This window comes from Colobus angolensis, unplaced genomic scaffold, assembly GCF_000951035.1.
Source record: "Colobus angolensis palliatus isolate OR3802 unplaced genomic scaffold, Cang.pa_1.0 Scaffold241, whole genome shotgun sequence".
In the NCBI taxonomy this organism is placed as follows: domain Eukaryota; kingdom Metazoa; phylum Chordata; class Mammalia; order Primates; family Cercopithecidae; genus Colobus; species Colobus angolensis.
Genome location: NW_012115611.1, coordinates 553,612 through 574,647, shown reverse-complemented (window position 1 = coordinate 574,647; position 21,036 = coordinate 553,612). Strand labels below are relative to the sequence as shown.

Genomic DNA, 21,036 nt, shown 5'->3' with positions numbered 1-21,036 from the left:
TGGGTAGGTCTTGCTGTGGCTGCTGTGGGGGATGGGGTGAGATTCCCAGGTCACTGGAGTTGGAGGATTATGGCTGCCTCTACTGAGTCATGCAGGTTGTCAAGGAAGTGGGGGAAAGCCAGCAGCTACAGGCCTCACCCAGCTCCCATGCAAACTGCAGGGCTGGTCTCACTCCCACCATGCCCCCCAGCAACAGTCCCAGATCTGTTTCCAGGCAGAGGGCGGGCTTGAAAACTTGCCCGAAGCTTTCACCTCCCAGAGTATTTGGGGTATCTCCCAGGTCCTGCAGGAGCAGTCAGCTTCCTTCAGAGAGTCTGAGGGTCCTCTCAGGATTGCTGGTTTGTTCCCACAGTCGATCTGGAGCTAAAATTCACAATGGAAGCCTGCACATGCTGCTCTGTCCGGAGCTGCAATCTAGTCCTGCCGCCCATCCGCCATGATTCCTCTTTATACACAATCTACAGATTCAGTGTAATCCCTATCAAAGTTCTAATGGCTGTTTTTGCAGAAATAAAAAAGTTGATCCTCAAATTCAAATGGAATTGCAAGGAGCTCCACATAGCCAAAATAATATTGAAAAAGAACAAAATTGGAAGATTCATGCTTCCTGATTTCAAAACTCAATACAAGGTACAGAAATCAAAACAGCATGGTACTGGCTGGCATAAGGACAGACAGAGAGACCAATACAGTAGAAATTGACATTCCAGAAATCATCCCATACATCTATGTCCAATTGAGTTTTGACAAGGGTGCAAGACCATCAATGGGGAAATTGTTTCTTCAAGAAATAGCGTTAGAAAACTGGATATTCACAAGCAAAAGAATGAAGATAAACCCCTACATCATACCATCTACAAAAATTAACTCAAAAGGAATCAATGACCTAAATATAAAAGCTAGAGCTATAAAACTTTTCTACAAAGCCACAGATGTCAATATTCACAACCTTGAATTTGACTATAGATAATTATGACACTAAAAGCACAAGTAACAAAAGAAAACAAACTTCATCAAAATTAAAATCTTTTGTCCACCAATAGACATTAAGAAGTTGTTGACAAGAAAACCTACAGATTAGGAGAACATATTTGCAAATCATATATCTATCTGATAAAAGTCTTATATCCAAAATATATCAAGAACTCTTAAACAAAAAGACAACCCAATTCAAAAATAGACAAAGGAATTGGATAGACATTTCTTCAAAGAACATATACAAATGGTCAAAAAGCATATAAAAAGATGCTCAACATCATTAGTCATTAGAAAAATGCAAATCAAAACCACAATGAGATATCACTTCATACTTAAAAGGATAGTGTTATGAAATGAATTGTGTCCCTCAAATAAAGACATGTTGAAGTCCTAACTCCAACTACCTAAAAATGTGATCTTATTTGGAAATAGGGTATTTATAGAGGTAATCAAAATAAGGTCATTAAGGTAAGCCTTAATCCAATATTACCGGTATCCTCCTAAAAACAGGAAACTAGACAAAGACAGAATGCACAGAGGCAAGATGGTGAGAAGACATAAACGGAGGATGCCATGTGAAAATAAAGATAGAGATTGGAGTGATGCATCTACAAGTCAAAGATTGCCAACAAACCACCAGAAGCTGAGAAAAAGGCCTGGAACAGATTCTCTCTCACAGCTCTCAGAAGGGGCTAACCCTGCCAACACCTTAACTGCTGGCTTCTAAAACTGTGAGATACAGTTTTAAAGTCACCCACTTGGTGGAAACAACCCAGTGTCCATCAAAGGATGAATGGATAAACAAAATGTGGTTCAGACATACAATGGAGTATTATTCAGCCATTAAAAAGAGCAAAACACAAATGAACCTTGTAAACATGCTATATGAAGTAGGCCAGACAGTGTATGATGCTATTTTATGAAATATTCAGAATAGGTAAATCCATAGAGATAGAAAGCAGATTACTGGTTTCTCGGGGTGGCAGGAGGTGATCGTTTAATAGGTATGAGGTTTTCTTTGGGGGTGATGAAAAGGTTTGGAACTTGATAAAAATAGTAGTTGTAAAATATTGTGAATGTACTAAACGCACTGAATTGTACACTTTAAAATACTTATTTGTATGTTATGTGACTTTCACCTCAATAAAAAAAGCAACCAGATCTTTTGAAAATATGTTACCATATATAATTTACATTTTGTGAATTATTCTCATCTTTATTTCACATTTGTCAGTGTTTCGAAAATGCATTATACATTTTCTTAAGTTTAGGTACATAAGAATTACCATTCACTTCACAGTGATGGCTTTCCATGAAAGAAGAAACCAAAAAGAATTTCAACTGAATTTAAAATAGAAAAATACTACAGAGAATCAGAACAATGTATTGTAAGAAACTTCAGCTTCAGTGTCAGGCATAGGTGTGAATTCTGGCCTTATCATATATTAGTTCTATGGTTCTGAGCAGTTTCTTGCCTTCTCCAAACCTCAGCTTTCTCATCTCTAAAATAGGGATAATGTAGTGATGGGAATCAAACGAGATACAGTTTATTTGTGTAAAGCCTCCATCACAATGCTTGGCACAAGCAGGCCAAAAATAAAACAAACTACCGTGACTTCAAATTGTTCTATTTCCAGAGACAGATCAAGCACACATAAGAAAGAAAAACTATTAAGGAGTAATAGCATTCAGAGATTACAATAAAAGATGTGAACTTCATTGTGGCATATATTACAATGAACTACCACCTTTAGATTAGTCTGTAGGCAGCGATTATTATTTATTTATTAAGCTCTTTGAGAATTAAATATATGGCCATAAGTGATTTAGTATAACAAAAAGACAATTTTCCTATAAACTTTATGTATTGTTTATTTATTTTTGGAGAGACGGAGTCTTGCTCTGTCTTCCAGGATGGAGTATAGTGGCACAATTATAGCTTACTGTAACTATTACTAGGCTCAAGTGATCTTCCTGCTTCAGCCTCCCAGATAGCTAGAACTACAGGTGTGCACCACCACAACCGTTATTTTTATTATTTTTTTAAAGGCAGGGTCTCCCTATGTTGCCTAGGGTGGTCTCCAACTCCTGGCTTCAAGCAATCCTCTCACCTCAGCCTTCCAAAGTGCTGGGATTACAGGCGTGAGCCACTGTGGCCAGCCCCAATTTTTCTATTAAAATAGGACATAGCACACTGTTATAAGTCTATGAAACAAAGTACAATTTGAAAATTTCATGTGCATCTTTCCACAACAGAAAATAACTTCTTCAGAGAAACAAACCATTTAAGACCAATGAGATATTTTACTGTCGATATTTTGAACACATATTCTTAATTTTTTTTTTTTTTTTTTTGGAGACAGGGTCTCACTCTGTGGCCCAGGCTGGAGTGCACTGGCGCAATCATGGCTCACTCAATCCCTTGGGCTCAAGCAATCCAGCAATCCTCCCACCTCAGCCTCCTGCACAGCTGACACTACAGGTGCATGCCTCCATGCCTGGCTAATCTTTGTATTTTTTTTGTAAAGACTGGGTTTTGCCATGTTACCCAGGCTGGTCTCGAACTCCTGGGCTCAAGCATTCCATAGGCCTTGGCTTCCCAAAGTGCTGGGATTCAGGTGTGAGCCACTGTGCCCAGTTCTAAAATTTCTGTATCTCAAAATATATATATTTCTATCATAAAATTGCAGGTTTTTAAAGGAAAAGCTGAAGTGGAAAATAAAAACTAAAAAAAAAAAAGTGTTTTTAGAATAATTAGAAACTTCAGACATCTAACTTAGGCAGAAACTATTGATAGACAGATACGATACTCAAACTCACAACATACTGAAAGGATTTTTAACTCACTACCAAATTTGAAAGGAAATTAATGAAAGTAGTGAGATTAAAATGTACAACAATATTTTAAGGAGAAAAAGCTGAGGTACCAATAAGAAATGACCAATATAGATTGCATATCTATATATTATTCACTGGTCATCAGCTATGCATTCCTGAGAAATAATTTTCCAGTAGTCTTAAATTTCTGAACATTTTGCAAATAGAGGCAACAATGGCTTTTACTCCAGACCCCTTTTTCAAGGATGTTCATGTAACGCAGTGGTCTCCAACCTTTTCGGAACCAGGGACCAGTTTCATGGAAGACAATTTTTCCACGGGCCAGGGTGGGGAGGTGGTTTCAGGATGAAACTGTTCCACCTCAGATCATCAGACATTAGTTCGATTCTCATAAGGAGCACACAACCTAGTTCCCTCGCATGCACAGTTCACAAAAGGGTTCGGGCTCCTATGAGAATCTAACATGGCCACTGATCTGACAGGAGGTGGAGCTCAGGCAGTAATGCTTGCTAGCCCTGGCTCACCCCTCCTGCTGTTCCTAACAGGCCATGGACCAGTACCAGTCCATGGCCCAGGGGTTGGGGACCTCTGATATAATGAACACCCCTGGAAGACAACAGTGCCTTCCACTGGATTAAAGAGGAGACATATGGCAGGAGAATTGCTTGAACCCAGGAGGTGGAGGTTGCAGTGAGCAGAGATCACGCCATTGCACTCCAGCCTGGGCAACAAGAGCGAAACTCTCTCAAAAAATTAATTAATTAAAAATAAATAATAAAAAAGAGTAGACATACTTACTATCCGTAATAAAAGGTTCAGATTCCCTAAACTCAGGGGTTCTCTCCTCTAACACAAGCCACTGCATGTGCAGGTAGTACCTGGCCTTCATGTTGCTCCGTGGGAAGCAGGGTTCAAGGAATGAATGCAAGAAAAGGCTGACATACTGCTATTGCTGGAATTGTCATGTCTTCTGTCAGAATCCATAAAAGTGTGGCAGCTAAGTTCTTAGCTTGCAAGTAGGGTAAAATCTCAGATCCTTCACAGTCCCTAACATGGACCAGATACTGTGCTAGGTACTGGGAGCTCAGAGGGATAAGGGTTAGAATTTCATACCCAAAAACCTCGCAGTCATCTAGTACTACTACTATTACTACCTATCCATTAGGCACACGACAATTTAACTTAAACTTCATTAATAACATTAAACTTTCTTTCCAACCTTTAATCAAAGTAATGCATGTAAGGAAAAAAAACTGAAGTACATTATGGCTTATTATTAAAATCAACAGTTTTCATATCACATTTCTTCCCACTGTTTGGTTAGTTCCCAAGAGGCAATTACTTTAACCATTCCCATTTTTTATTACATAGGATGTTGTCTATGTCACTCGAAATTATATGTTTATACTTTGAGTTCCTGATATAAACTTAATCTACTGCATTTTTATTAGGAAAAGTAAACATTTTGGCTCATTATGCTACTTACCATCTACCCTTTTCTTTTTCCCCCATTAAAAAAAATAATAATAAGTGGTTCACATCTGTAATCCCAGCACTTTGGGACGCCAAGGCAACAGGACTGCTTGAGCCATGAGTTCAAGACCAGCCTAGGCAACATAGCAAGACCTCTATCTCTACAAAAAAGTAAAAAATTAGCTGGGCATGGTGATGTGCACCTGTAACCCCAGCTACTTATGAGACTGAGGCAAGAGGATCACTTAGGCCCAGGAGTTCGAGGTTTCAATGAGATTTGATCACACTGCTGCACGCCAGCCTGTGTGACAGAGCAACACCCAATTAAAAAAAAAAAGAAAGAAAGAAAAAAGAAACAAAAAAAGAAAAAAATTAAGGTATAATTTCCATACAGTAAAATATATCCCCTTTTTACTCAGGGACTAACATTTTTTCTAAAAAAGTAAAGAAAGTTTTTAAATAAAATATATTTCCTTTTATTATAGTTCTGTAAAATTTGACAAATTCAGTTTTGATATTTGCAATCAAGACAGATCATTCCCATTACCCAAAAATATTTCCCCTGTCCTTTATAACTAACACCTCTCCTGCTCCCAGCAATCACTCTGTACCTATAGATTTGTCATACAAATGGAATTAGACACTATAGTGCTTTTGAGTCTGACTTCTTTCATCTGGTATAATGCATTTGAGAACCTTACATGTCAATGGATGTATCAGTAATTTGTTCCTTTCTATTGCCAACTAATATTCCATTGTATGACTATACCACAATTTGTTTATTCAATCACACACTGAAGAACATCTGGGTTGTTTCTAGTTTTTGGCAATTATGAATAATGCCTACACTATAAACACTTAGGAATAGATTTTTATGTGGACTTACACTTTTATTTCAATTCTATAAATACTAGTTACAGGTATCACTGTGTCACATAGCATGTGTAAGCTTCACTTTATAAGAAATTACCACACTCCTTTTCAAAGTGGCTCTTCCACTTGCATTTCCTCCAGTATTGTATGAGACTTTCAGTTGCTCTGCATCCTCACCACCACTTAGTATTGCTAGATTTTTTTTAAATTAGACCAATTCTATTTGACATATCATGGTATTCATTATAATTTTAAATTTCATTTCAATAATGAGCTATTTACTTTTTCATGTGCTTATATTTACCATTCATACTTTTTCTTTGGTGAATTGTCTACTCCCATTTAAAAAACTGTTTTCTAATTACTGAGTTTTGAGAGTTCTTTATATCCTTTGGATTCACATCTTTTATGAAATATATGATTTGCAAATATTTTCTTCCAGTCTGTGGCTTATCTTGCTCTTTTAAAGCTGTTTTTTGCAGAGCAAAATTTTTAATTTTGGTAGTCTAATTTATCACTATTTTCTTTCAGGGAACACACCAAACCCAAGGTCGTGCAGATATTCTGTTTTCTTCTATAAGTTTCACATTTACAGTTACTTAGTTCTATAATCCATTTTTATAATTTTTATATAAGCTGGGAGGTATATGTCTAGGCATTTTGCATTTGGATATCCAATTGTTCCAGATCTACTTGTTCTAGAACTCTAGAGTTGTTCTGGAACTCTGCATTACCATTTCTTTATTATATTGCCCTGGCACCTTTGTTTAAAAATCAGTTGCCCATATATATGTGGGTCTATTTCTGAATTCTATTCTGTCCAATTAATCTGTCTTCATCATTTCCCTAATACCACACCAACTAAATTACAATAGTTTTCAGTAAGTCTTGAAATCAAGAAACATGTGTCTCCACTTTGTTTTTCATTTTCATCAGTCTTTCACATAAAGATCTTATGTATATTTTGGATTTCTGGTACTACTGTATATGGTATTAGGTTGCTAAAAAAGTATTTGCGGTAAAAGCCACAATTATGTTTGCAGCAACCTAATACTTTCTGAAATGTTTAATTTCCAATTGTTCACTGTAAGAAATAGAATTGACTGTTGTATATTGAGTTAGTATCCTGCCACCTACTAGTTACAGTAGCATCTTGCTAGGTTCTTTGAGATTTTTTTTACATTGATAATCACTTTGAGAATAGAAAAAGGTTTTCTTTCCTCTTTTCTAATCTTTTGTTTGTTTTTCTTGCTTTATTGCTCTGCTTTAAATCCTGCTTTATAGGATTTCACATTATTTACATTTGTAATGGATTTTGAAGACCTAGACTATGATCTACCTGGGTTACTATTTCATGTTTCCTGTTGTTGTGTAACATGTTTTACAGATGTTAACTAGGTAAAGTTGGTTGACAGTATTATTCAAGGCTTCTGTATCTTTCCTGGCTTTCTGCCTGCTTATTCTGTTAATTATTAAGAGGAGTGCTGAAGTCTCCAACTATAACTGTGGATTTGTCTAGTTCTCTTTTCAATTCTCTGTTATTAATCCATGTATTTTGAAGCTATGTTGGGGCATAAATATTTACAATTTTTATATCGTGTTAGTGAATTGACTGCTGTGTATTTCTCTTTTCGGGGAGGAGAGGGGAATAAATGCATGGGGTAACCATTTTCTTTGGCCATATTCTGTTTAATTGCTGTTTCTTAAGCTGGATACCAAGCTCATTAATTTTCAGTGATTTTGTAACACTATTAAGGTTAATTAAAAAGGAAAATGAAATGTGATCCTACAAGGATGCTTTGTAAAAAAAAAAAAAAAAAATCAGCAATGCCAGCTGAGTCACAATGATCCCTTTTCTGATCACCAACATTCTGATTACTTAAAACATCTATTTCTTGGCCAGGCGTGGTGGCTCACACCTGTAATTCCCAGTGCTTTGGGAGGCCGAGGCAGGCAGATCACCTAAGTGAAACCTCATCTCTACAAAAATACAAAAATTAGCTGGGCATGGTGGAGGGTGCCTGTAATCCTAGCTACTCAGGACGCTGAGGTGGGAGAGTCGCATGAACTGGTGGTTGCAGTGAGCCAAGATCGCACCACTGCACTCCAGCCTGGAAGACAGAGTGAGACTCTCCCTCAAAAAAAAAAAATCTGTTTCCTATAGTTGAAGGTATCTTTTTCAAGTAGTTTTCTCTGAGATAAAATAACCACAATGAGTTCTACCTTACATACATTTAAATGATGTTTTTCTTAACTCTCATTCAATATTTTCATGTACACTTGGAGTTTTCAAGATCTAATCTGCACTTAGGCCAACCTGCAAAATTCAGCCTTATCAAAATGTTTTACATGGAATTTTCATCCATTAACTCTCTGCCCTTTAGAATACAGTCCACCAGCTGCTTTACTTTAGTGAGATCCACTCAATAAAGACATCAAATAAAAGCAAAATATTATTTACAGCTTGCCCGCATGCACTATACATCTGTGTTCATCCCAGATAAAAGGTTACAATGCAGGTCTAAAGGGTAATGTGAAAATTACTAACCAGCATCAGCTAAGTAAGGGGTATACTTACGGATCAAGGGCAAATGGAGAAATACAGTGGAGTCAAAAGCAAAGAATATACAAACATGGTCATTACTACTAACTATAAACATTAGTTTTCTTGAGATAATGTTAATATATTAAGATTTTTTTTTAAAGGAGATTCTTTATGACTGCTAGAAAACACCTCTAATTTCTTCTAGATTCCCTATCACATTTGTTGGTGGTAGTTTCTAACCTTTTCTATAACCAGAATATCATTCATAATCCCTTTACTCTCCAGCTGATGACCTTTATTTACAAGGAAGAGTAAGACCAGTTGATACACTCCATCAACTTCCCTTTGCTGTGTCTTAACTATTTCCTCTATATTCTCACATTGCTGAGGGGTATGCCTTTCTCTGTCACCATCCTTTGGTTCCAGTACATATCGTCCTTCCTCCCGTAAGTTACTTTTTCACTTGTGTCTTTTATTTGCCTCTCTCTGCATACTACCATGCACACTCTAGGGTCCACCTCATACCTAAATATGCCCATTCACTCTTCCAGCATTTTAAAAGCACCTAACAAGTGTAACTCATTGGATTACTATGAGACAGAAAGTTAAGTAAAAATCCAGTCCCCCTTTCAGGAAACTCACAAACTATTGGAAAAGATGAACAGGTAAACAAATAATTACAATCAAGTGTAACAAATGTTAAGAGCAAAGGCATGTACAATACAGTCATAGTATAAAGGAAAGAGAGCTTAATTCTGCTTGGTTAGAGAGGGATTTTCTTTCTTTTATATCTTCATCAAGCCCACCCTCTCTGACAGTTCTTTTCTTCTCCTCTTCCTACAGATAGGCTCAGGTCTTAAACCCAGAAATGAACAATCCCATGATGCTTAAGCGAATACCACTCTAGCATCCCCTTTACTAGCACTGTTTTTTTTTCTTGAGACAGGGTCTCACTCCATTGTCAATGCTGGAGTGCAGTGGCATGATCACGGCTCCCTGTAGCCTCAACTTCTTGGGCTCAGGTGATTCTTCCACCCCAGCCTCCTGAGTAGCTGAGGCTACAGTTGCACGCCACCACACTCTGCTAAATTTTTGTATTTTTTGTAGAGACAGGTTTTTGCAATGTTACCCACGCTGGTCGTGAATGCCTGGGCTCAGCAATCTGCCTGCCTCAGCCTCCCTAAGTGCTAGCATTACAGGTACGAGCCCCTGCACCTGGCCTGATACATTTTTTGAAAAGGTTATTTACTGTCTTTCTTTCATTAATTTTTTTAGTATAATCTTGTTTTTGGTTTCCACCATTTTACTGACACCTCACCAAAGTCAAAGTCAAAGAATCCTCAGCATATCCAACCACCTTTTCTCAGTTCTCTTCATGAAAAAAATCTCTGCTACAAGGGACTCTGTGGAATTTATTCTCTTCTCAAAGTTTTCTCCTTGACTTTTGTGATACTTCACTTCCCTAATGTATTTTCTCCCTCTCTCCCCATTTCTATTCAGTCTTCATTGATCCCACCTCCTTTTAATGCTTGACAGAGAGAAGGACTGGCCAAGATGACATTTTGAAACACAGCTTTTGACTCCCTACCTCTTCTCTCCCCCAGCAAACTCATGATAATAAGCTCTAAAGTAGAGTGGAGTTCAGGGAAAAAAAAAAAAAAAATTAAGCATCAGAAAGCCTGGCTTCAATTTTTGGTTCTACCACTGACTTCCTACCTGTGCATCATGACATGTCACATCCTAGGACTCCATAAAAGAGAATGGCTTTCTCCCTATGCTACAATTCTAACTGAAAAGACCACCAGATTTCTAGTCCTAAATTCCCTAATGCCCCAAACCCACATTAACGCCATTTAAATGCAGACATAATATATTAACATAGAAATGTTAAGAACTTGTATTGTTTTCAAAAAGGTGATTATTTAAGATTGCTTAAAAAAAAAAAAAGCCACTAATTCTTTATTTCCAGATTCCCTATCAAATTTGTTAGCAGCAGTTTTTAACCACTAAAATTAAGTCACTCAAACCAAAACCAACTATACTTCCTTTAAGTTACCTATTAGTGTTTATGTATTGGTTATCCTAAGCTTGAAATCCTAATACTCCTACAGTCTTTCATTTGTGCATTCTCTCTCCCTAATTTCCAACCTTAGTGCAAGGCCTAATTCAAAGGGCATCTCTTCCATAAAGGGTTCCTTGACCTCTTCAGCTGGTTATAATCTTTCCCTCATCAGAATACCAAAGACAGTCTATGTGTACCTCTCATGACACTTGGTTTATGTTGTTTTTTTTTTTTTTCAGACACTGGTTTTGTGGGAGCAGGATTTACATCTGATTCTTCCTTGCATACCCCATGGCACCTTGAACACTGCTTTGCTTGAAGTACTAAAAAACTATTCAGGGTTTGTTTTCTGAACTTTGGACACAGAAGAAGCAGTAAAGTTGTCTAGAGTAATGATTTTCTTAAAAATAACAATTTAAAGATGTATGATGATTTAGATGTTCTAACTCTAAAATATATAATGTTCTTCTTAAGCTAAGGAAGCAGAAGCTCTTCTCCAATTCCTTCAAAACCCCTGTAAACTTGAAAGCACACTATAGAAAACAGTCTTTGCTATGTCACAATATTAATTTTTTTAAGGTAGACTGAGTAAAATGTAGTCTTTGACATTTGGTTTTACATATTTGAGCATTTCCATTGTTCATAAGACAAAGTATTTTGACAAACGATTAGGTCTACCATCAGAAGTGTAGATGACACACAGCAGTAACTGATGCCTATCAGAACTTTCAGCCAGTACGTACTACATTATCATCTGCTCAGAAAGCAATTTCCCAAAATGAAATATGCTGTCATTAATTTTCAGCTTCATTAATAAGCTCTATGCATTGCTCAAAAATTTTATTTTTAAAGATGTAGTCCTCAGTTGAGACAGTAAAACAAATTGAGGTGGGGGGGATGGTTTCCAGCTTCCTTTATGATTAGGAAAAATAAAAATGCAGCTTAGCAGACAGAAGAACTAGAATTTCCAAAGAGTCTAAACCAGGTAAGTCAAGGTTTTAACTTAATTCGTCTTGAAGACAAGATGTCTGGTGTGAGGCCTGACAAGTAGTACACAGCATCACTGCAAGAACATTAAAGAGATCTGTCTGAGGCCTCGTTACTGCAGATGCAGAGAGAAGAATATGACCTACCTGGCTTATCCCTCCAGGAGAGATCTTGTATGACTGCAACTTTTGCTTCAGCAGCTCTGGATCACTGTGACGGAATGGGCACCCTGACAACAGAAAATAAGCCAGCACACAAACAAGGTTATTTACCCACAACTTAGTACAATACCACACTCGAGAGACCATCTAAGCTCCCCTTAATTGTCTAACAGCTTATTAATAAAAAAGGTAATTGCCCATGGGTGCAACTGCTTTCCTCTTTTTATCTAAATGATTACTTAGCTGTATGGTTATCAGGGCACTCCAGGCTCAAGAGTTACATAAAACATTGCAGCATTCTCAGGCTAAGATGTCCATTCAACAGGAAGAGGGAAAATAACTTTAATTACACTCCTTGCTAACAAGCACAAATAATCACAAAATAGCTGCATAACAGTTTATTTTAAAACTTTATACAATCTTCTTATATTCTAGTCTAAAAATTATGTAAAAGGCATATGAGAGAAGGTAGATAATGTAAACAAAATGAAAAACATGCAAACTCTGAGAAAGAAAAAAATTCAACATCATTTTCAAATGTAAATGATATGCCTATTTCCTAAAGCATAGAATCTATAAAAATGTAAAAGAATCATGGATGGAAATCAGATGAAAAAATAGACTATTTCCTAGAAAAACAACTTATAGTGGATACATGTCATCTCTATATTATTTCATGAAAAATAAAGATAGACCACTAGAAATATTCACATAAATAAGAATACAGAAGAATTTGAAATATAAAAGTTGTTTTAGGACAAAATCTAGAAATTTTTAGATATTTTAATAAGAAACTGCAATGGTAAGTCAAAACACTTATTAAAAATTTAATACAGAAAAGTCTTTTTTTTTTTTTCAGTCATACAGATGATAGATCTGTAAGTTAATTAGAAATAATTGTGCATTTTTCACGAATTAGAAAATCTAGAGGAAATGACTAAGTTCCAGGAAACATACAACCTTTGGAGACTGAAGCAGGAAGAAAGTGAAAATCTGAACAGACCAATAATGAGGTCTGAAACTGAATCAGGAATAAAAAACCTATAAGCCAGAAAAAGCCCTGGACCAGGTAAATTCACAGCCAAATTCTACTAGATGTACAAAGAAGAATTGGTACCAATCCTACTAAAACTATTCCAAAAAACTGAGGAGGGGGGACTCCCCACATTAACTCAATTTATGAAGCCAGCATCACCCTGATACCAAAATCTGGCTGAGACACAATGAAAAAAAGAAAACTTCTGGCCAATATCTCTGATGACCATAGAATCAAAAATTCTCAACAAAATACTAGCAAACTGAATCCAGCAGCACATCAAAAAGCTAATTCACCATGATCAAATAGGCTTTATTTCTGGGATGCGAGTCTGACTCAACATATGCAAATCAATAAAAGTGATTCACCACATAAACAGAATTAAAAACAAAAACTGTATTTTCTCAATAGAATGAAAAAGCTTTCAATAAAATCCAATATCCCGGCCAGGTGCGGTGGCTCACGCCTGTAATCCCAGCACTTTGGAAGGCCGAGGTGGGCGGATCACAAGGTCAGGAGATCGAGACCATCCTGGCTAACACGGTGAAACCCCGTCTCTACTAAAAATATAAAAAATTAACTGGGCGTGGCGGCAGACCCCTGTAGTCCCAGCTACTTGGGAGGCTGAGGCAGGAGAATGGTGTGAACCCGGGAGGCAGAGCTTGCAGTGAGCCGAGATCGTGCCACTGCACTCCAGCCTGGGCAACAGAGCGAGACTCTGTCTCAAAAAATAAATAAATAAATAAAAAATAAAACATCCAATATCCCTTTATGATAAAAACCCTCAAAAAACTAGACACCAAAGGAACATACCTCAAAATAATAAGAACTATCTAAGAGAAACCCACAGCCAACATCATACCAAATGGGCCAAAGCTCAAACCATTCCCCTTGAGAATGGGAACAAGACAAGGATGCCCACTCTCACCACTCTTACTCAAAATACTACTGGGAGTCCTACTCAGAGCAATCAGGCAAAAGAAAGAAATAAAAGACATCCAAATAGGAAAAGAAGTCAAACTATCTTTGTTTACTGATGATATGATTCTATACCTAGAAAACCCTAAAGAATGCACCAAAAGGCTCCTAGAATTAATAAATGACTTCAGCAAAGTTTCAGGATACAAAATTAATATACAAAAATCAGTAGCATTTCTTTTTCTTGAGACAGTCTCACTCCGTCACCTGGTACAGTGGTGCCATCTCAGCTAAATGCAACCTCTGTTTCCTGAGTAGCTGGAATTACAGGCGCAGGCCACCATGCCTGACTACTTTTTGTTTTACTTTTTATTTTTAGTAGAAATGTGGTTTCACCATGTTGGCCAGGCTGGTCTTGAACTCCTGACCTCAAGTGATCTACCCATGTTGGCCTCCCAAAGTGCTAGGATTACAGGCATGATCTACCACACCCGGTGTTAAAAATCAGTAGCATTTCTATATACCAACAATGTTCAAGCTGAGAGCCAAATCAAAAACACAATTCCATTTACAGTAGCCACCAAAAAATAAATAAATAAAATATTTAGGAATACATCTAAGCGAGGAAGTGAAAGATCTCTACAAGGAGAACTACAAAATGCTGCTGAATGAAATCAGAGACAACACAAACAGAAAAACATTCCATGCTCATGGACTGGAAGAATCAGTATCATTAAAATGGCCATACCACCCTAAGTAATGTACAGATTCAATGCTATTCCTACCAAACTACCAATGTTATTTTTCACAGAATAAGAAAACAACTATTCTAAAATTCATATGGAACTAAAAAAGGGCCTAAATGACCAAAGCAATCCTAAGCAAAAGGAACAAAGCCAGAAGCATCAGGCCGGGCACAGAGGCTCATGCCTGTAATCCTAGCACTTTGGGAGGCTGAGGCGGGCAGATCATGAGGTCAGGAGATCGCGACCACGGTGAAACCTCGTCTCTACTAAAAATACAAAAAATTAGCCAGGCGTGGTGGAGGGCGCCTGTAGTCCCAGCTACACGGGAGGCTGAGGCAGGAGAGTGGCGTGAACCCGGGAGGCGGAGCTTGCAGTGAGCCGAGATCACGCCACTGCACTCCAGCCTGGGTGACAGAATGAGACTGTCTCAAAAAAAAAAAAAGCCAGAAGTATCACTCTACCTAACTCCAAACTATACTATAAGGCTATTATAACCAAAACAGCATGGTACTGGTACGAAAACAGACACATAGACTAATGAACCAGAATAGAGAATCAGAAATAAGACAGCATACCTACAACTATCTGACCTTCAACAAAGTCAATAAAAATAGGCAATGGAGAAAGGACTCCCCATTCAATAAATGTGTTAGAATAACCAGCTAGCAGAGAGATGAAAATTCTAAGAATAAAAAAGAAATGCTAGCGATCAAAAACACTGTAACAGAAATGAAGAATGTCTTCAATGGGTTCATCAGTAGACTGGACATGACTGGGGAAAATCATTGGATCTTGTGGATATGACAAATAGAAACTTCTGAAACTAAAAAGCAAAGAGGAAAAAGAAAAAAAAAAAAAAAACAATACCCAAGAACTGTGGGACAACTATAAAAGGTAGAACGCATGTGTAACTGAAATCCCAAAAGGCGAAAAAAGAGAGAAAAGAACAGAAGCACAGATGGGGAGAAAACATTTACAAAAGACAAATCTGATAAAGTACTGTTATGCAAAATATACAATGAACTCTTGAAATTCAGCAATAAGAAAACGGCCTGATTTTAAAACAGGCAGAAGACCTGAATAGACATTTCACCGAAGAAGATATGCAGAAGCCAAGTAAGCTTATGAAAAGACTTCAACATAATGCCAGTAGGGTACTGTAAATGGAAACAACAAAGAAATACCACTACACATCTATTAGAATGGCCAAAATCCAAAACATGACACCACCAAAAGCTGGTAAGAATTTGCAGTGACAAGAACTCTCATTCATTGCTGGTGGGAATGAAAAATGGTACAGTCACTGTGCCACTTTATGATCCAGTAATCATGTGACTTGGTATTAACCCAAATGAAATGATAACTTCTATCTACATAAAAACCTGCACACAGATATTTACAGCAGGTTATTCATAATTGCCAAAACTTGGAAGCAACCAAGATGTTCTTCAGAAGGTCAATGAATAAATAATCTGTATGCATATAGACAATGGGATATCATTCAGTGCAAAAAATAAATCCATTAACAAGCCATGAAAAGACATAAAGGAAACTTAAATGCATGTTACCAAGTTCAGAAGTCAATTTGAAAAGGCTATATGCTGTATGATGACATTCTGTAAAAAGGTGCAACTATGGAGACAGTTAAAAGATCAGTGGTTGCCAGAGACCAAGGGAAGAAAAGGATGAATAGGTAAAACACAGGATTTTTATGGTGGTGCAACTATTCTGTAGAATACTACAATGGTAGATACATGTCATTATAAATTTGCCCAAACCCATGTGATATACAGCACCAAGAATTCACCCTAATGTAAACTATGGACTTTGGATGATAAAGATGTGTCAATGTAGGTTCATCGATTGTAATACATACACGCACCAGTGTGGTGTGGGATATTGACACTGAGGGAGGTTGTGCATGTGTTGGGGTGTGGAAGTATATGGGAACTCTGAACTTCCCACATGATTTTGCTGTGAACCTAAAACAGCTCTAAAAAATTAAGTTTATTACTTTTTAAAAAAGGGATAAGTAAATGTTTCCAACAAATAATGAGTTCATTGAGTGCTAAGTATAATATTTCTTGACTGACAGAGTTGAACTTAGAAACAAAATAATAACAGAATGCACTGGGATAACAAGATACAACTTAACAGAAATAAAGTTTTGCATTTAAGCTAATGAAAACCAACTAATTAAGAGACAAATGCTAGAACCTGGAAATTTGCAGACAAATCCCTGGGAGTTTTACTTGGCCACAAGCTTAATCATAAGTTGACTGCCTAATATGGCTGCTAGGCTAAAAAAAAGCTTCAGGCTTCCTCAACAGAAGTATCTGGATCCATGGCTTTCAAACTTTAGAAAACATAAAACTCACCCAGCATACTTGCAAATAAAGTCTGATTTTATATGACTGAGGGTGAGCCCTGAGAATCTGCATTTCTAAAAAAGCACCTCAAGGGACTCTGACATAAGTGATAAAAACCACTCCATATATATTACCAGGCCGGGTGCGGTGGCTCACGCCGGTAGTCCCAGCACTTTGGGAGGCCGAGGCGGGCAGATCACCTGAGGCCCGCCAGCCTGGCCAACATGGCGAAACCCCATCTCTACTAAAAATACAAAAAATTAGCTGGGCATGGTGGCGGGTGCCTGTAATCCCACCTACTCGGGAGGCTGAGGCAGGAGAATTGCTTGAACCCGGGAGGCAGAGACTGCAGTGAGCTGAGATCGCGCCATTGCCTCCAGCCTGGGCAACAAGAGCGAAACTCCGTCTCAGAAAAAAAAAAAAAAAAAAAATTATCTGTATCTACATATATAGATCTATCTATCTATCTATATAACTAGTGCTGGCCACTTCTTCAGCTATTAACTAATGAATGTATAGGCATTTTTCAATGATTTGGACACATGGAATATCTTTCTAAAAATATTGTTTATGATTATTTGGTCTTTAACAGCCCGAAAGTGTGCAGTCTTTTAAAAAGTGTTTAAGATTCTAAAACAAAAGGAAGTTTTGACACATATTGTAGTAAGCTTTGATAATCCAGAAAATTTACTGATATGAACCATTAAATCATTCTTGGACATACCAGACAAATGAGATGTTCTGTTTTTCTTTTTAAATAACTCAGGCAAATTGATAGTTATGGCTGATACCACTTAATCTTTATTGGTTAATCAGATGATGGTGATAAGAAAAAAACCTCACACTTTTCCTTAGTAGTTAGCCTTTGGAAAATTAATGAATCTACCATTCCAAAATTAGAATATTCTAATTTCAAAAAGCTTTGTAAAACTTATATCAGCCCTCTAAGACACTTGCAGAACACTGCAGAAGATGAGGGAGACAGAGAACAGCAGGAAGGAGGAAAGACAGAACTGAAAAGCCTAATCCAACACAAACTGAAGTGCAGCTGAATGAATTTCTCTTGCCTGACCTAGTTCAGTAATAAGACAAATTGCTCTAAGAGTAATGGAGCTCTAGCTTGACAGTGATGACTGACATAAGCTACAAACTAGCTCCTGACAGTAATGCAAAAAGCCACTACATTGTTTCAGGGTTTCCAACAGAGCTCTTGGATTTCTGTACTTGGCCAACATATCCAGTGGAGGCACTTACCGTGATAATCCCCTTGGCTTGGTGGATTGGAAAGAATAATCTTCAAGCAACTGAAAGGTGTATAGTCTGTCCTCTTGCCTTCCTTTCCAAAGCTATGACGGATGTTGTAAGAGTAACCTTTATCAAACTGATTGGGAGAAAATGGAAAAAGAGACAAAGTCAGCCAATGATTATACTAGTGAGGTCAGCAAAGCAAGCTAAAATCAAAGAGTGCAAAGTGATATTTTCTAGAATAAATTCAGCATTCACGGGCAGATGTACATTCATGACATATTTATTATTTAGATCCTTTATGATACAAATAATTTCTTTTTTAAAAAAAGGTACAAAACTTATAGAAAACAAATTTCTCAGGTAGAAGACAGCTAATGTTATCTGTATGTTTAAAGAAAATCTTTTCCTGAGAAGAATAATCAATTTGCCCTTCTTAGTTTGATTCCAAAGATTATACTAGAAGAAAAGCAGTTTAGCCTCTTTTCTATCCACCTTCCTCTAATTCTCCCTGAATTCCAATATCTACCCATTCTACTTCCTAAATGCCTATTAAAATAGTTAATCCTAGGCCAGGTGCAGTGGCTCATGCCTGTAATCTCAGCACTTTAGGAGGCTAAGACAAGAGGATCGCTTGAGCCCAGGAGTTCAAGACCAGCCTGGGCAACATAGTGAGACCCCATCGCTACAAAAAAAATTAAAAATTAGCTGGATGTGGGGGCATGCACCTGTGGTCTCAGCTACTCAGGAGCCTGAGGGAGAATTATCGATTGGGCTGTAGGTTTGAGGCTGCAGTGAGCCACGATTGTGCCACTGTACTTCAGCCTGGGCAACATAGTGAGATCCTGTCTCAAAATATCATCATCATCATCATCATCATCACCCCTTCCTCTGGATTTCCACTATACAAAATAGTCAACAAATGCTTAATGAATGAAGTACTACAACTGCCTCCTACCCAGAATCCTTGCCTCCATGTTCATAAAACAAGCTAATGGGACAGAAGGGACGCTGAATTGGGTCAGACAGGAGAACAAAAGGAACCAGCATATAATGAAAAGTGAACAGGTGCCAGGCATTTTGCTAGGAGCTTTTAAAAGTGTAATCCCATTTAATCATTTAGATCATCACAACTCCTCTATTATGCTATACTTGAGAAAACCAAAGTTCAAAGAATGAAGCAATGTGATGTACAACAGTTATTAAATGGTAGACATGTACAGACAAGTCTGATTCCAAAGCCCATGTTCTTTCCATAATACCACACTTCCTTAGTAATAAGAAATAAGATATTTAAAAATAGTAGCTTCCAGTTAAATCTTTTTAGGACATAACTTCTCTCAGACTCCATTTTAAATGACACTTCGTTTTGAGGTCTAAAATCAGAAGTAATCTCTTCCTACATATTTCAACAGCATTTTACCTATACTTATACTTTTCTAGAAGATTTATCTTCATATTTGATTTTTATGGCACTTTACTTTTTTTACGATACATTATCATGCTACTTTCTATTAATCACATATTCACATAGGTGATTAGTTCCTCCAGGACCATAAACTCTTTGAGGTAAGATCTGTCTATTGGATCTTTGCACCCACCTCAGTACCAGCATGCATGAAGGAAAAAATGTGAAGTACTCCTTTGTCTACTACAGCATTAGGAAGGCTATCATCCCATTATTCTGCTTCCATTAAATGTTTTCCAGTGCCTGATGGTTGGTGACTTTTTAAATTTAATTTTTAATTTTTTTTTAGAGATAGAATATTGCTCTGTTGCCCTGACTGGAGTGCAATGCCATGATCATAGCTCACTGTAACCTCAAACTCCTGGGCTCAAGTGATCTTCCCAACTCAGCCTCCTGGGTGACTAGGACTACAGGTGTGTGTCACCAGACAGGGTCGTGCTATGTTGCCCAGGCTGGTCTCAAACTCCTGGCCTCAAGCAATCCTCCCACCTTGGCCTCCTAAAGCCCTGGGATTGCAGATGTGAGCCACTATGCCAGGCCCTTGGTTGATGATTTTCTAATTCCACTACTACGTGACACTCATCTGGCATAACAACACATACCCCATTGGTCAACCAAAAGCAGACAATGTACCTTTGACAAGATATCTGGCAAGAGGTAATATTCAATACTGGTGGAATCTTGGACAAAAATCTAACTTTCCTGGGAAAGAGGTAGGGGTTAGGGTAGGTGTCCCATGTTAAGCGGTCATTTGGGCAAAAACTACAAACCTAAAACCAAGTTTCTAAAATGTATGGCAAATGACTGATTTAGTAAAAAATTTATCTTCTACTCTGAAAAAAATACATGTTTGTTTAAAAGACAAACCTTGCCACTTTTATACTGGAGCACAATCTTAAACTACCACTCAGTGATCTCTCAAGGCTGTCACAAACAGAATGATCAGAAGCTGTGAGTGGCTGTGGAGCATGTCAAATGTCCCTACATGATACTTTAAGCAACACTTGTTAAATGGCGAGAAGCCAGATTGCCCAAATAACAAGTCATTTTCAAAGGGCAAAATCTTCAAGATTCTCAGTCTAATAATTAGAGTGAAAGAGCTTATAGTTTTTACTGCCATGATTCTTTAACTTATGAAATGGATACTCTAGAAAGCTTACAGAATGATTACTTGGCAATTTTTCATACATGAAATTAATAAGCATAACACCAAAAAGTGTCATGTAGATAGGAATAAAAATAAAACAGATTATTTTGAATTTATAAATAATTATACATATTGGCAATGAACTAAAATTTAAACACAAAAGGTGGGGCAGGCCATATTTTGGAAAGCA

The 21,036-nt window shown here is 37.4% G+C and overlaps 1 protein-coding gene across 2 annotated transcripts in view; it reads right to left on the bottom strand.

Moving 5' to 3' along the window:
- The window catches only part of PRIM2 (primase, DNA, polypeptide 2 (58kDa)), a 410,194-nt gene that overhangs the window by 28,709 nt on the left and 360,449 nt on the right, over nt 1–21,036 (bottom strand). For both annotated transcript variants that reach the window (XM_011945621.1, XM_011945620.1), the window contains exons 11-12: nt 18,241–18,367; nt 11,903–11,985 (exon numbers count right to left, since the gene is read on the bottom strand). In XM_011945621.1, the coding sequence (XP_011801011.1) occupies nt 11,903–11,985; nt 18,241–18,367 (210 nt within the window). The remainder of the gene's footprint in view (nt 1–11,902; nt 11,986–18,240; nt 18,368–21,036) is intronic.